Genomic DNA, 17,380 nt, shown 5'->3' with positions numbered 1-17,380 from the left:
CTCTCCCTTCTGATTCTACCTGCAGGTGTTCATTGTCAAAGGACAAAGACAGCTCACCCAAATTAGAGCAGTTACAGCAATAAAATCATGGAATCTGTATTTTAACATAGCAGATTTGGGGGTTTGGTATGTACTGAAAATCATATTGATTATATTAAGAAAGCTCAATTCTTCACATGATGTTAATTACTTATTTTAAAATCCCACTCTTTTGAATCAAATTGTCATTGGAGAATCTGCAGAGAGAAAAAGGAAGTTACTTAGATTTCAAATCTGACTTCTAATAGTAACCTTGAGGCCAGTCCATACTCAAGTCACTAATCTAAGAATCTCCTTTTATTAATTGCTTGGTGCAGGGATATTTTCATATTTATACAAAAAGCTGGGAGAGGTCAGTCTACAAATGATTTTTAAAAAGCACTTGCAATTAATATGTTATATCTAATATGAAGAAATGCACTTACTACTTCCTAAGGCAATTTATTTTGACATTAAGGTTTAGCAGGGAAGACAATTAGGAATTCAAGAATCATTCTATTTATACAACAATTAGTAGGTAATTATTTGCTGTAAGTCTGCCTTGATTTCAGGCCATTATTAGTAGCCATTAACAAAGAAACCCATTCACAAGTTTGCATTTCCCAAGTATGACGAATTTCATAGTTTCAAGCTACAAAGTTGGTTCAGTGAGTTGACTTTCAGTTCCAAGTACCTCTGGTCAAAGAGTGGTATACAACTTGGTTAATAGTTGGATTCTGGAAACAAAATAGAAATAAACTGCAATCTATGAAATCTTAAATTGTTTGGATCTGATTTAGCTTTTAGTATATTTATGTTAAAGCTAATGCCCATGATTCATCCTCAAATTAATAGATTATACTTGAGTTGATAATAGCTTTTTAACATCTTTATTGGAGTATAATTGCTTTACAGTGGTGTGTTAGTTTCTGCTTTATAACAAAGTGAATCAGTTATACATATACATATGTTCCCATATCTCTTCCCTCTTGCGTCTCCCTCCCTCCCACTCTCCCTATCCCACCCCTCCAGGCGGTCACAAAGCACTGAGCTGATCTCCCTGTGCTATGCGGCTGCTTCCCACTAGCTATCTATCTTACATTTGGTAGTGTATATATGTCCATGCCACTCTCTCACTTCAACCCAGCTTACCCTTCCCCCTCCCCGTATCCTCAAGTCCCTTCTCTATGTCTGTGTCTTTATTCCTGTCCTGCCCCTAGGTTCTTCAGAACCATTTTTTTGATAATAGTTTTTCAACCTAATGGTTTGAGGGATCAAGTTAGGAGTTATCATATTATCAGAAGTCTATTAATGTTGACAATACCTATCCTAGAGGATGAAAAAATAAGCACAATTTCTAATACTTTTGGGGATACGAATAGGAGGAAGAAGTGGGGAGACGAGAAATTCAACATAAGCGCCCTGACACAAAGTGATCTTCAGATAAAGAAGTCATTAGATTTAGACCAGAAATCTCCACACAAGGCACCAGGGGAGACATTTGCTAATTAATTGTGTGTGGATATTAGTCAGCACATAATGACAGAATACTGAGGCGGCACATTTAATTTCTTTTAAAAACGACTAGTGGAGAGTATGGCTCTGGGAACTTTCTGGTTGTCATCTAGTTTGGAGGGCTAGGATGGTGTCGGAACTCTCGCCGAAGCCCTAACCCACTGCCAAAGCAGACACCGAAATGGCTCTTCACGTTGACCATCCAGGTAGTTTGTGCCACTCTACCCAAAGGGACACAGTCAGTGCCACTGTCTGTGTTACTCATTTCTCTCCAGTGAACTCTGGATGTGTACTATTCTCCTGGCTCCAGCATTGCTAGCCTTCTCATTTGTAATACGGATGGTAAGTCATTTCATCAAGAACAGATGATGACATTAACCAGGAAACAGAAACTTTCCTGAAGACAGGAATCATCCCAACATTCCCAACTTCCAGAACAGCATTCCAAACACCACACTTGGCCCTTTTAACCTATTAACTCCATTATTAATCAGCTGAGGCTAGGCCTAATTTCTTTCCATAATAGGGTCTAGTTGAAATTTTATGGTTGTGGAAATAATAAAGCTTCTGATCCATTAACAGTTTTATTAACAGGTTTAAATGCAGACAGATTCAGACTATCTGTTATGAAGTCTATTTACAACCAAGTAATGATTTAATTATACCTTATTGAAAAAGCTTTCTTGGGCAGTAGGGCAATTTCAAAACCATCTTTATATATGTCAACCAATTTTTACCACATTAACATTCTGCTCAATAGATATATTTTTTGTTTCATTTAAAAATTTAAAATTTTACTTACAGTTTTAGAAAAGATTTTTAAAACCCACCCTTTTGTTGTTTTTGATATTCCCAACAGTCCTTTGCTATACAAGTGTCCCTTATTTAATTTATCTGCCTGTTAAAAAATATAAATATTAGAGTAATTCCTTATTTTCTTTGTTAAATTCTTTTATTTTGAAGCTGATCGGGTTTTTAAAGTTCAAACTCAAAACAGCAGCTCTTCACTGCAGTTCTAGACTGGTGTCTGGCCAAATTCTTTTTCATTTTGTTTAGTTTTACTGTTTATGCATCAATAATTCTTATTTATGACAGCAGTAGAACATGACAATCAATATGTTTTGGCTGAAGGAGGGAAAGACGCCGCTATTAGGTGACCAAAATCATTCAGCTATTAGTTTATCCTCACAACCTCTCCAGAGCAGAAAATAATATTCCTTTTAAGAAATTTTTCTTGGTCTCCAAAGAAGACATACAGATGGCCGTGGCACGTGAAAAGCTGCTCAACATCATTAATTATTAGAGAAATGCAAATCAAAACTACAATGAGGTATCACCTCACACCAGTTAGAATGGGCATCATCAGAAAATCTACAAACAATAAATGCTGGAGAGGGTGTGCAGAAAAGGGAACCCTCTTGCACTGTTGGTGGGAATGTAAATTGATACAGCCTCTATGGAGAACAGTATGGAGGTTCCTTAAAAAACTAAAGACAGAATTACCATATGACCCAGCAATTCCACTACTGGGCATATACCCTGAGAAAACCATAATTCAAAAAGACACACGCACCCCAATGTGCATTGCAGCACTATTTACAATGGCCAGGTCACGTAAGCAACCTAAATGCCCATCGACAGATGAATGGATAAAGAAGATGTGGTACATGTATACAATGGAATAGTACTCAACCATAAAAAGCAACAAAATTGGGTCATTTGTAGAGACGTGGATAGATCTGGAGACTGTCATACAGAGTGAAGTAAGTCAGAAAGGGAAAAACAAATATTGTATATTAACGCATATATGTGGAATCTGGAAAAATGGTACAGATGAACCAGTTTGCAAGGCAGAAATAGAGACACAGATGTAGAGAACAAACGTATGGACACCAAGGGGGGAAAGTGGGGTGGTGGTGGTGGTGGGATGAATTGGGAGATTGGGATTGACATGTATACATTAATATGTATCAAATGGATAGCTAATAACAACCTGCTGTATAAAAAGAAATAAACAAACAAACAAATAAATAAAATTTAGGAAGTTAAAAAAAAAAAAGAAATTACCCAGCCCATAAAAACTAACCACCCTGTAACCTGGGGCCTTTTGACTTCTGAGATGGCCCACACTCTGTCTGTGGAGTGTGTTTCTCTCTAAATAAATCCACTTCTTACCTAAAAAAAAAAACAAATTTGTCTTAGGTCTTTACACCCCACCCCCCAGGAGAAATGGAAGTGTGGATTCAGGACAAAAAGCATAACTAATTCTATAAGGAAATCACTGAGCATTTGATCTTTGATTAGTCCATCAAAAAGATATAAGATCTTTGCTACACCAACTCATTTGTAGGTTATAAATTATCATCTATACAGCTGCCAACAAGCAGTGATTTACAGGTGGTCTATGTTGTTTCTTATAGTCAGTGATGTCGTCTAAAGTAACAGCCTGAGGTCTAAGAGGGATAGGCCTGGGGAGACAAAAGCAACCACAGTTTAGAGCAAGAATCATTAGTAAACTGATTCTTTTTCATTCCCAGATAAATAATTGTTGGTTCACTCCCACTGAACACTAATCTTAATCAGTTCTGTGTCTACCAGATGGCACTAAAAATGATGAAAGATAATAAAGTATAAATATTGGATGCTGTAATACCTTAGAGCAAAAGCTAGTAAAAACTTAATTGCTTCTTGGTGGAGCAGGGGAGGACTGGAGAGTCAGATGATGACGAATGTCATCTGCAAGAGGGGAACTTGTTTTCATGACTGTGTTTTTGGAAATGCTTTTATAATGAGTTAATCATCAGCTTTATAACTGGATAAATTTGTGAGCTGTGCAAACTGGCATATTTTAGATTTTACACTAAAGACTATTGGGACATATCAATTTGTCTTAAGAATATAAAGGATAATATATTGTTTCCAACATGTTCATTGGTTTCTTTAAAGCCCAGTGGAGGACAGACAGCCTGTGATAGCTTCCTCATAAAGGCAGCCTCCTTCCTCATAAAGGCAGTCTCCTGTGTATCATGATTAGAAGAGGTAGTATTTGCAAAGCACTCAGCATTGTGCCTGGAATATTAAGTGACTGCCATTAATTATTGTTATTATTGTGCTCCGTGGGGATGATCATATGAATCTGTAACAACCTGCAGGCCTATGTGGTGTGATTGCAGAGGGGCTGGGAAGGGTCCCTGACCCTGCAAGTCCAGATTCACCCTTGGGACTTTGTGTTCTATTAAATGCAAATATCTCCTTAGAGGTCATTTATGCCTTAGCATGAATATGTTTATTAGAGCTCTTCAGAAGAGTAGTGTCAAGGCTAGGAAAAAAGAGTGAGTCTACAGCTCCTGGCAACTTCGAGGCTAAAGGCAGTGACACAAAACCGGACCCACTAGCACTTCCCCTGGTGCCTCACAGGGAACATTCTCCATGTTTCTCACATTATCAGCCTTCTGAACCAACTAAGATTCTGCCTGTGTTGCATGTTGGACCAACAGTCTCCCTGGATTTTCCAGGGAATTCTACAGGTCTTCCCTTTTCCTACAGCAAACATTAAAAAGGAACATGTAAGAGTGAATAGAAATTTCTTTGTGGGGTGTTTATAAATAGATGAAATAACAGGGCACCTCTCTGGGGGACAGGTGCCAATACTCCCTTGGTAATAACATCATCATTCTCTCTTACTTGGAGTGAAAGTCTTACTATGCAAAATAAACACTTCCAGAAAACCACTGTTGAAAAATTTAGCTGTCACTGGCTGACCCAACAATATGCCAGTGGTGGTAGCTGGTTGACCCTTTGAAAGACACCGAGAGTCCTGGCCTGGAGGAAATGGGCTATAAGGTCAATTTGGAGGAAGACAGAGAGCATGGCTGGTTCCCACGATCCCCAGGGAACAGTACAAAGGGGACAGGATATTAAATGAGGGCCTTGGTCCCTAAAGGAAAAGTGGGGAATTGGGGCCAGACATGAGTACAAAAGGTTTCTTTCTTTTTTTTTTTAACCTACATTTCCATTTGCCAGCTTGATATGTGTATAGGCACAGGGGAGAGCATCACCCTAATGTTAAGGCTGACCTTTAGATTTAAAGACAATATCTACACCCATCAATATTTATCACAGAGCCTAAGCATTTTTTCATCCTTGCCAGTGAAAGAAAAAATAAGGCATTCTTTTTAAAGCAAACATATTGCACAATATTACATTCTCATGCAGGATTTTATGGCCCATGAAATATATTATCTCATGCAGCAAAAGAAATAAAGTCAAGAATTGGCTGAAATGATTAAAGATGGTAAAGGGAAAAGAAAACGTAAGGTAAGCAGGTGAATGTAAAAGGATTCATGAGAAAAAAAACCCTCAAAACAAAAAGCCCTCTTCAGCATATTGACATGATATGATACCGAATTATCAACTAAGTCCACCATGATTTTGATATGGGTTTGGGAGAATTTAAAATAAAAAAGAAACATACCAAAGCACATAAAGCATTCTTTATGCTCTTCTTACCTAGGAATGCTGCCATGTTCATAACTTGACTAAACACACAGCTTGCAGGAGGTTCATCACCTGCAATACTTGAAAAACAGGAAGTGTTTTATTATTACTGTAGTAAAATTGATAACTCTCTGCCATCGACTGAATGTCTGTGTCCCCTAAAAATTCATATGCTGAAATCCTAACCCCCAATGTGATGGCATTAGGAGGTGGGGCCTTTGGGAGGTGATTAGATCATGAGGGTGGAGCCCTGGTGAATGGGATTAGTGCCCTTATAAAGGGGACCCTAAAGAGTTCTCTTGCCCTCTTTCTGCCATGTGAGGACACAATGAGAGGATGGCAGTCTGCAACCTGGAAGAAGGCTCTCATCAGAACCTGACCATGCTAGCACCCTGATCTTGGACTTCCTGCCTCTAGAGATGTGAGAAATAAGTTTCTCATGTTTATAAGCCATCCAGTCTATGCTACTTTGCCTTAGTAGCCAGAACTAATACACCCTAAACTTTCCTAAGATCCAACAGATCAGAAGAGAATTATCAAGTTACCTTATATACGGTGCATGCTTCACACCAGGTTTCCTGGATAACAAAAGAAAACCCAGAAGCTCAGGTTAAAGCATGGTCACTTGCGCATAGCTTAACTTCATCAGTGGCAAAGTTTTTGTTAAATCTACTGATGAACAAAGAATTACCCAGAGATAAATTTACCTTTCAGCTGAGTTTAATGGGAAAATTTTGTCATCCTCCACAGCTATAAAGTATCTATGAAGAAAAAACAAAAAAATTTATAAAACAAAGAAATGTAAAAAAACCCAAGAATCGGGCTTCCCTGGTGGCGCAGTGGTTGAGAGTCCGCCTGCCGATGCAGGGGACGCAGGATCGTGCCCCGGTGCGGGAAGATCCCACATGCCGCGGAGCGGCTGGGCCCGTGAGCCATGGCCGCTGAGCCTGCGCGTCCGGAGCCTGTGCTCCGCAACGGGAGAGGCCACAGCAGTGAGAGGCCTGCGTACCGCAACAAAAAAAAACAAAACAAAAAACCCAAGAATCATTTGTTTCCCAGTTTTATTGGACTAACCACATTAAATCATATTCATTTTTTTCTAACTGGGATAATGTTGTTTTACTACAATGCTTTACCTATAGCTCACCTAGCCCTCTGAACCATAAATGTCATTAATAGTATTTCTGTAATTTTCAAAAGAAAATTAATGGCAATTAATTAATGGCAATCATTATAATCTGGAAACCGGGAAGCAAAGAAGTAAGACCATACAACTTTGGGCAAACTAAAATTAGGATTCAAAGTTTCTAATTTCTCAGGAATACGTGTCCACCTTTCTTAATGAACTGCAAGGAACTAAAATAATTTTCTAGAAGTAAACAGTACTTGAAATAAGCAAGTGTGGGAATGTTTTGTGATAAGCAAGACTTCTAATGTAATGATACCCATTTTATAAACATACCAGACCCAGTCACACACACCAAAAAACTGGACTATCAACGGGACTGTGAATGGAATCTTTATAGCATGTTAATGTCAAATTAGCAAATCTTGCAAATAATGAGTCCACATCACCAGTATTCTTCACCACCTGCTTTGCATAATTTGTTACTTGCTCTTATTATCTACTTTGGGTGAAACAAGAAGGGAAGAGAAATGGGGAATTTAGCATGATTGAATTAGTAAACATTATTTTAAAGTATTTACAAATACATTCATATGAATATGAACAGTTGTCCCTCGGTATATGTGGGGGATTGGTCCCAGGACCAGCAGTGGACACCAGATGCTGTGGATAATCAAGTCCCATAGTCAGCTCCACATCCAAGGGTCCATATCCTCGAACTCAACCAACCATGGACCATACAGTACTGTAGTATTTATTGAAAAAAATCCACATATAAGTGGGCCCTCGCAGTTCAAACTCCTGTTGTTCAAGGGTCAACTGTAACCTACGCACATCCTCCTGTATACTTTCATCTCTAAGTTATTTATGATACCTAATAAAATATAAATAGTTGTAAATACAATGTAAATGCTATGTAAATAGTTGCCAGTGAGCAGCAAATTCAAGTTTTGCCTTTTGGAACTTTCTGGAATTTTTTTTCCTGAATAATTTTGATCTGCAGTTGGTTGACTCCAAGGATGTGCAGTCTGCAGATACGAAGGGGCAACCATACTATCAACACTTGACATTTTTATCTACATTGCACCTGAGTCCTTAAATAAGAGAATACTCACACTATCCACAATCCAGCTGAAGTAAATAAGGTAAATACAAGGGGTAAAAACATCCATATGCTGCATTTCTTCCCATCCATGCCTGTACCCCTGAAATAAAATGAACAGGTATTAATAACTAAGGCAAAAATTGATCTCACTCTTTCAAGATGGAAAAAAACCTGTTTCAAGAAAATAAAGTGCCCTAGTGACTTCCGCAGGTGACCTAACAAAGAGAAGGGTAAAGTGATTAAGTGGCACCTCTAAGGAAATATCACTGCTCATTATTTGGGGTTTTACAATTAACTTCAAAAAGTCACTTACTGGGTTTGAACCAGCGCTGCCACATTTCTGAGCACCTCTGCAATATCTGCTATCATGTGTTGAGACTCCCTGGCCCTTCCCAGTGCTGAGAACAGAGAGAGAACACAGCCTTCCCTTCCAGGCTGGTAATCTGCGAGGTCTCAGGAAGGTCTTAGTTCCCAGAACTGACCTACCTGATTAGGTAGATCTTTCAGATCAGAGGACAGACAACTTGACCTAATAATGTGTCTTTGAACAGACATGCTGTAGTGTAAACACCTACTTGGGTAGGGGTGTTAAATAAATTACAGAATCTAGGAGTCGAAACACATTAGAGCCACTTTCAATCAATTTGATTCAGTCTAATCCAATCTGATCCAGTTCACAGGTACTGACAACCTACTTGTGCCAGGTACTATACCAGGCAGTGGAAATACTGAGGTCTAATGAGTATAACTCTATATGTAATAGTCTATGCAATATATAAAAGCTATTATCTGAGCCAGTGGTGCATGGCTGCCCAGTTTATACGATGTCGAAACGATGAACATTTTAAACAAATACAATATGACTTTTCAGTGTCTATTCATTTATTTATGTCCAGAAAATTGAGCTCATAATAAAGCTATCAATAATGCTAACAAAAATAATTCCACCAGTAGCCAAGATGCAGAGGGAGTACAGAAAATAGGGATGTTAACTGAGCATGTAAACCAATTTTTCTGGATCTGCCCCTTGAAATAGGGTGCTCTGAAAAGATGAGTACAGCCAAAAGGGTTACACTGGAGTAAGAGTTAGGGGACCTAGTTCTCAACTTCTTCTTTGCCTGTAACTGACTCCGTAAGCCTGAGCCATTTACTTAAATCAGCAACACCATTTCCCCATCTTGCCGCACGAAGACTGAATTCTAAGAGAGGGAGAAGGGCATCAAAGACTGAAGCCTCACAGGGTGGTGGTACCTTGGAAATTAACCCAAGTTCAGTATCTTATATTTTTACAGTAACAGAATGCTCCCGTATACCCAGAATAATCAGCTGCAGAAGAACTCATGCCTATGAACCATTTTCACACTAGGCTGGTGAGTAAATCACAGTGTCAACTTAACTGATATACAGTGAAAACAGAACTGCCAAAAGGTTAAATATTCACATGGGCTTTCCTTTTAGGAATGTCTATATGGAAAATCAAAATTTTGAAGCAGGAAGTTAGAGTGAAGAGAGTTAATGAGATAATTCTAAGACCAAGGCATCAAGCACAATAGCCACTCACTAGTTGTGTGATCTAGTAAGTTATTTCACTAGCAAGTTATTTCATCTCTTAAGCCTTAGTTTAATGATGGAGATAACTTCTATTTTGTAGAGTTGTGCTGAGGATTAATGACAAGGCAGGTAAAGTACCTCACACATAAATACATGTTCTGTAAGTGGCATCCCTGCCAACTCTTAACTGCCAAGCAGATCAATACACCTGTTAGGACAAGGGCAGGGCCTCACGACAGCTTAACACTTTCTTCTCTGGGCTCCCGCTTTTCTAGAACAGGGCAGACTCCCTTCCTGATAGTATTAATAATAGTTTCTTTCTTCAGATGACGCTCCAAAAAATTAATTAATACCTTTTTCTTACACATATATTGAAGGCCCACCTTCTTAATTTTCTACCCTCTGGTTATCATTAAGTATGCATTGCTTTTCTTACTTTGTTTTGGAAGCAGCTAAGGTGGCTAATGGCTACTCTCCTAAATTGTTTTATTTTATTTCATTTTTTATTTTTTATTTTTTTTGCGGTACACGGGCCTCTCACTGTTGTGGCCTCTCCCGTTGCAGAGCACAGGCTCCGGACGCACAGGCTCAGCGGCCATGGCTCACGGGCCTAGCTGTTCCGCGGCATGTGGGATCTTCCCGGACCGGGGCACGAACCCGTGTCCCCTGCATCGGCAGGCGGACTCTCAACCACTGCGCCACCAGGGAAGCCCTAAATTGTTTTATTTTTACTAGTTTAATTCTCATAGGGAAACCTTGTATACAAATTATGAGAAAACCATACTGTATCCCTTGCCTAATGATAGATGAAATTTCCCTTTTTTAACCTAAAAGGATGCCTTGGAAGTTTACATTGGTTATGCTTTTTTTTTTTTTTCCACTTAGAGAAAACTGCAAATTCATGGGCAGTTGTAAGAAAGAAAACAGAGAGATCCTGTACATCCTTCACTCTGTCTTCCCATCTTGTATAACCACAGTACAATATCAACACCAAGATACTGACATTGATATAATCCTTTCACTTTATTCAGATTCCACCAGCTTTACACGCTCTCCTTTCTGTGTGTGTGTGTGTGTGTGTGTGTGTGTGTGTGTGTGTGTGTGCACGTGTATTTAGTTTATGCAATTTTACTACCTTTGTAGATTCATGTGGCCACCACTACAGTCAAGGTACAGGACAGTTCCAACACCTCAAAGATCCCTAATGTTGCCCTTTTATAACCACACCCACTTCCCTCCCCTGCACCCTCCTTAATGATCTCTAGCACCCATTAATCTGTTCTCCATTCCTATAATTTTACCATTTCAAGAATGATATACAAATGGAATCATATAGTATGCAACCTTTAGGATTGACTTTTTTTCACTCATCATAATTCCCTGGAGACCATCTAAGGTTTGTGTTGATCAACAGTTTGGTAGCTTTCATTGTTGTGTAGTATTCCATGGTATGGATGGACCAATTGTGTTGATTTACCTCTTACAAGGTATCTGGTTTGTTTCAAGATTTTGGCCATTGCAAATCAAGAAGCTATGAACATTAGTGTACAGGTTTTTCTGGGAACATAAGTTTTTTTAAATTGATTATTACTATTTTAAAAATATTTATTTATTTATTTAGGCTGCATTGGGTCTCCGCTGCTGCGTGCAGGCTTTCTCTAGTTGTGCCGAGCAGAGGCTTCTCTTGTTGTGGAGCACAGGCTCTAGGCGCGTGGGCTTCAATAGTTGCTGCGCATGGGCTCAGTAGTTGTGGCTTGCAGGCTCTAGAGCGCAGGCTCAGTAGTTGTGGCGCACGGGCCTCATTTCTCCATGGCATGTGGGATCTTCCTGGACCAGGGATCGAACCTGTGTCCCCTGCACTGGCAGGCGGATTCTTAACCACTGCGCCACCAGGGAAGTCTCAGAACATAAGTTTTTATTTCTCTGGAATAAACACCCAAGATTGCAATTGCTGGGTCATTTGCTAATACATGTTTAGTTTTTTTCTTTCAATCTCCATAGAGACTGTCAAAAATTGCCATTGCGGACTATATTTCAAGTCGTTATGGTGGTGGGGTACTGGGAAAAGTTTTCAGTTAGCAATAAGCACGCCTTGGATAAACCTCATTGGCTACAATACTGCCACTGCGCAAAGCTAATACATGTTTAGTTTTTAAAGACTTGGTCAAACTGTTTCCAGAGCAGCTGTACCATTTTATTTTCCTACCAGCAATGTATGATTGATGCGGTTTCTTCACATCATTATCACTATCGATGATATCACTATTTGGTGTTATCATTAAATAATCAGTGTTAATTGGTGCTATCACAATTTTTTATGTTAGCCATTCTGAGAGTCATATAGTGATATCTCATTGTGGTTTTAATTTGCATTTCCCTGGTGGCTAGTGATATTAAACATCTTTTCCTGTGCTTATTTGCCATCTGTATGCTCTCTTCAGTGAAATGTCTATTATTGTCTTTTACCCATTTTCAACTTGGATTTCTTTCTTTTTTTTTTTTACAGTTGAGAATAAAAAAACAGTTTGAGATTTCTTCATATATTCTAGATACTAGTCTGTTTTTGGACATGTAGTTTGCAATTTATTTTCTTCAAGTCTGTAGCATCTCTATCCTCTTATACAGGGTCTTTTTAAAAATTATTTTTGTGTATGTGTGATAAAATATACATAATGTAAAAATTTTACCATTTTAACCATCGTAAGTGTCCAATTCAGTGGCATTAAGTACCTTCATATTGTTGTGCAACCATCACCACTATTCATCTCCAGAACCTTTTCATCTTCTCAAACTGAAACTCTATAACCGTTAAACAATAACTCTATTCCCTCCTCCCCCAGCCCCTGGTATCCACCATTCTACTCTCTATTTCTATGATTTTGACTACTCTAGCTACCTCATGTAAGTGGAATCCTACAGTATTTGTCTTTCTGTGTCTGGCTTATTTCATTTATTATAAAGTTCTTGAGGTTCAACCATGATGTAGCATGTATCAGAACTTCATTTCTTTTCCTTTATTAAAATTTTATTTATTTATTTAATTTATTTTTGGCTGTGTTGGGTCTTAGCTGCGGCACGTGGGATATTTGTTGAGGCATGCGGGATCTTTCTTTGCAGCACGTGGGCTTCTCTCTAGTTGTGGCCTGCAGGTTTTCTCTTCTGTAGTTGAGGTGCGCAAGCTCAGTAGTTGTGGTGTGCAGGCTTAGTTGCCCCGCAGCATGTGGGATCTTAGTTCCCTAACCAGGGATCAAACCCGTGTCCCCTGCATTGGAAGGCAGATTCTTTATCACTGGACCACAAGGGAAGTCCCAGAACTTCATTTCTTTTTGTTTTTAAATTAATTAATTTTACTTATTTATTTTTGGCTGCTTTGGTTCTTTGTTGCTGTGCACGGCTTTCTCTAGTTGCAGCGAGCGTGGGCTACTCTTCGTTGTGGTGCGCGGGCTTCTCATTGCGGTAGCTTCTCTTGTTGCGGAGCCCGGGCTCTAGGCACATGGGCTTCAGTAGTTGTGGCACACAGGCTCAGTAGTTGTGGCTCGTGGGCTCTAGAGCACAGGCTCAGTAATTGTGACGCATGGGCTTAGTTGCTCCACGGCATGTGGGATCTTCCCGGGCCAGGGCTCAAACCTGTGTCCCCTGCATTGGCAGGCAGATTCTTAACCACTGTGCCACCAGGGAAGCCCTTCATTTCTTTTTAAGGCTGAATAATATACCACTGTATGTCTACGCCATATTTTGTTTACCCATTCATCTGTAAATGGACACTTGGCTTGTTTCCACCTTTTGGTTATTGTGAATAATGCTGCTATAAACATATGTATGACATACACAAATATCTATTCATGTCCCTGCTTTCAGTTCTTTTGAGTATATACCTAGGAATTAAATTGCTGGTACTTGGTGGTCATGTGGTAATTTTATGTTTAAGTTTTTGAGGAACCCCCATGGTAGCTGCGCCATTTTACATTCCCACCAGTGATGTACAAGGGTTCCAGTTTCTCCACATCCTCACCAACACGTGTTATTTTCTGGTTTCTTTTTCTTCTTTTTTATTTAAACAGGGATTGTGTCAGATTTTATTTATTTATTTATTTGGCCACACTGTGCAGCTTGTGGAATGTTAGTTCCCTGACCAGGGATTGAACCCGGGCCTTTGGCAGTGAAAGCGTGGGGTCCTAACCACTGGCCCACCAGGGAATTCCCTATTTTCTGGTTTCTTGATAGTATCCAGAACTATTTATTTAAAAGACTGTCTTTTTAAATTTTGATGAGTTCTAACTTACCAAGTTTTCCTTTTGTGGATCATGATTTTGATGTCAAGCCTAAGAACTCTTTGCCTAGCCCTTAATATCAAAGATTTCCTCCTGTATTTTTTTCCTAAAGGATGTATAATTTTACATTTAAATCTGTGATCTGGTTATGTCTTTTTAAACAATAGATTTCTATTGTCTTATTCAATTGTATTAGACCCTAGACCATTTATAAATCACTTTAACAAGGATCAGGAAATAGGTGATGAGTTAAGTCAGTCTTCTGACTTAGTAATAAGTAGTAAAGAAGATTCTTATAGTGAAGAACATATATTTAAGCCATAATACACCCTACCATGCCAGGTTCTTTTGTCAACTGACGAGTATGAGGTTAAGAACAGAACAGTGAGGTGTATGTGTGTAGATGGGGGAAGTTCCCTTACTTACTTCACCTCCTTACCCACCTTTGAGTTATCATGGAGACCAGAAAATCAAAGTAAAATGCTCTTTCAGGACCAGCTTCTGGTTTTGTTAACCTACCAATACCCCATCTGACATATCTTGATGCTTTTATTTCCTTCTCCCTCCCTGGTGGGACTGTGTTAACCAAAGAAGGGGACTCTGTTACACATACTTTTCTTGTCCAAAATAATCTATTTGTCTTTCCTTAGCGCATACCCAGCTGATAATGTAACCAAAGAACCTGCAATAGAAAAAACACTGATATACTCTCTACTTTCTGTGCTGGAGGAGGATTTCTGGAGATGCCAGGAGATGAATGTTTGATTTGGTTTGGTTCATAAGGTGTTCTGGCTTGACAAGTTCAGATGTTTGACTGGAAGTACTTCTAAAAGAAAAAAATGAATAGATCTATTCAATCAACTCTCTTCATTGCCTCAATGTTATCTAAGAATTAAAAGTTAAAACTGAGAGGTGGTTCTCTTTCTCCCATCCTTCCAGACACCATTAAAATAAACTGGCCCAATGCTTCCTATCACAGTAGAAAGTGTCACACAAACTTTACTTATATTTCCAAGCAAGGACAAGTTCCACTCTTCCCCTGAGCTGCATCAACATGGTACCTACCAGCTATGAGGATACATTTTTCCTTGCCTTTTTAAAGAAAGAGGGGAAGAAGGAAGGACTACTCCATACTCTTAAGATAGTTTTATCTGTGCATTCTGAATTATACTTTTTAAAATTTTTGTGTAATATTTACTCCATTGATATTAATCTTCCAATAATACCTCATAGGAAAAAACTTAGGATAATTGCTTCCATGTCCCAAATGGTAAACTATATCTGGAACAAGGTCACCTAATGCGTTTCTGACAAAAGGAGGAAAAGAGCCAGAATTGCATAAACCTTCTCGAAAGGGTTCTGGCATTTAGACTCAGTTTGGAAGACTCCCCTCCAAATGGTGTCATTTACCCAAATGATTTGCAAAGCTGTTATCCAGATGGTCAAATCCTCCTCGAATGCCAGTACTGCTAATCCCCTGTTCATTTCTCTTGCATGTTCTTTTCTTCCAATAAATAGCATTCTCAAAGTTTGAGAGATCTTCAGTCTCTTTCATGGAATCTGTGGTAGGAGTGGGACTGCACAGTGCGGACTGCTGAGCACTCAGAGTCAAAGGCTGAAAATGTCAATCTGCTCCCTGCTTCCCTGAGCGCTCCTTCTTCCTCAGAAAGAAAAATGAACTGTCAAACGTTTGCAGTGGCTCTGCTGTCGACACTTTTGTTCCTCTGTAAGTCTTCTAGCTTTAATGCTCAAGAGAACACTTGATAATTTGAAAATTTACCATCTCATGGAAAGAAACAAAGTGTTACTTAAGCCCACATTTGCTCAGCACCCAAGACTCCAACTACATGAACGTGATTTGAAAAACGTGATTTGACTCCAACTACATGAACGGGTCTTGATAAAATTGATGTCATATATTCATAATTTTATCACCAAATTCCAAACAGATGATTCTTATAGTATAATCTAATGAAGCTACTCAAGTCAAAGAATATAGCATACTGTTACCAATAATAATCCTTGAAGACAAACTTTCCGTTCTTTCAGGTGGTGGTAAAACTCCTCCAAGCAACAAATGGAAAAAGAAAGCCCATTGGATCATCTTGATTTACAGATTTTAAAACTTTATTAATAAGAAACTACTTATGACAGTGAAATGTCTCAAAAGTTAAGATAATATCTTTTGGGGCTGGAAACGATTTGCTTGTTATGAATTGGAAGGATTTTGTATAACCTAGGGTAGTGGTGAGAGGCAGCTAGAGTTCATGGACTCAGAAGCCAGCTTACCAGGGCTTGGAATCCCAGCTCTGCCACTTATTATAGTGGTTGTGTGATCTCGGTTTTTCAGTCCTCTCTGTGCCTCAGTTTCTTCATCAGTAAAGTGGGAACAATAATAGTACCTACTCATCGGGTTTTTATGAGGGTTGAAAATACATTTAAGGCTCTGATAACAGTGCCTAACATTTGATGGCTTTTCAATAAGTCTTAACTATATGCCACTGCAAGTGATCTTCGGGGTCTTCAGTTATCTTTCTTAAAATTTTGTAATTTATCAGGAAATAAGCTCTCTACCAAAGCAATTTTTCATTCTGCTCCCAGGGCCAGCTGGCATGGAGCAGGAAAGATTAACGAGTTACCCACTAATGACCAGGATTGTTGCAGTGTCTATGGACCAAGAGCACCCTTGATTTTTTTTTAACCTTCTGGGAATCTCGAGTTATTTTCCACGTGTATCATAGACAAGTGTGGAGAGCGTGAGTTATTTTGTAATTCATTTACAATTACAGATGGTAAAGACAAGGACTATTTGTTTTGTTTTGTTTCAGCCCTAAAATGTTTACAGGGTCTCAGATGTAAGTCAGCATAGAGATCTTCAATACAGCAAACTCAATATGCTGATGGTTAAAATTTTGCTTTCAAAATCCTAAGTTTGGGAAAGCATGATAGCTTGAGTGACTTGGTGTCATATAAAAATATATGACTTCCTTTAATCATACAGATATAAACAATACTATTCAAGCTATGAGGTCAATTTTGAGCCAAAATAATTTCCACAAGCACTGGAAAGAAACAATATACTAATTAATAACGGAATTCTTTAAAATATTACCATCTCCAAAGGAATATGATAGTTTCTATGTAGAACGAATGGTGACTGGTTTTTCTTCAATGGGCACTTGATTTCTAAAATCAATCGCTTTCATTCAGTCGACAAATGACTTATAGGGATCCATTCACGCTAGTGGCCCAAATGATTCTTTTTCTCAGAAATAGATGGAACATACTGTCCTCACA

General features: G+C 38.8%; 1 protein-coding gene and 1 non-coding gene across 5 annotated transcripts in view; both read right to left on the bottom strand.

The window, feature by feature from the left end:
* TMEM150C (transmembrane protein 150C) overlaps positions 1–17,380 on the bottom strand; it is a 76,072-nt gene that overhangs the window by 9,366 nt on the left and 49,326 nt on the right. For all 4 annotated transcript variants that reach the window (XM_060011671.1, XM_060011672.1, XM_060011673.1 and 1 more), the window contains exons 2-5: positions 8,272–8,361; positions 6,738–6,791; positions 6,576–6,608; positions 6,043–6,110 (exon numbers count right to left, since the gene is read on the bottom strand). In XM_060011671.1, the coding sequence (XP_059867654.1) occupies positions 6,043–6,110; positions 6,576–6,608; positions 6,738–6,791; positions 8,272–8,351 (235 nt within the window). In that variant the 5' untranslated portion in view covers positions 8,352–8,361. The remainder of the gene's footprint in view (positions 1–6,042; positions 6,111–6,575; positions 6,609–6,737; positions 6,792–8,271; positions 8,362–17,380) is intronic.
* Positions 11,805–11,948, bottom strand: LOC132426371 (U4 spliceosomal RNA). The gene has a single exon (XR_009519667.1). It is a non-coding gene; the product is annotated as a U4 spliceosomal RNA (small nuclear RNA).

This window comes from Delphinus delphis, chromosome 5, assembly GCF_949987515.2.
Source record: "Delphinus delphis chromosome 5, mDelDel1.2, whole genome shotgun sequence".
Classification (NCBI taxonomy): Eukaryota; Metazoa; Chordata; class Mammalia; order Artiodactyla; family Delphinidae; genus Delphinus; species Delphinus delphis.
This window is presented reverse-complemented; position numbering and strand designations above follow the sequence as displayed.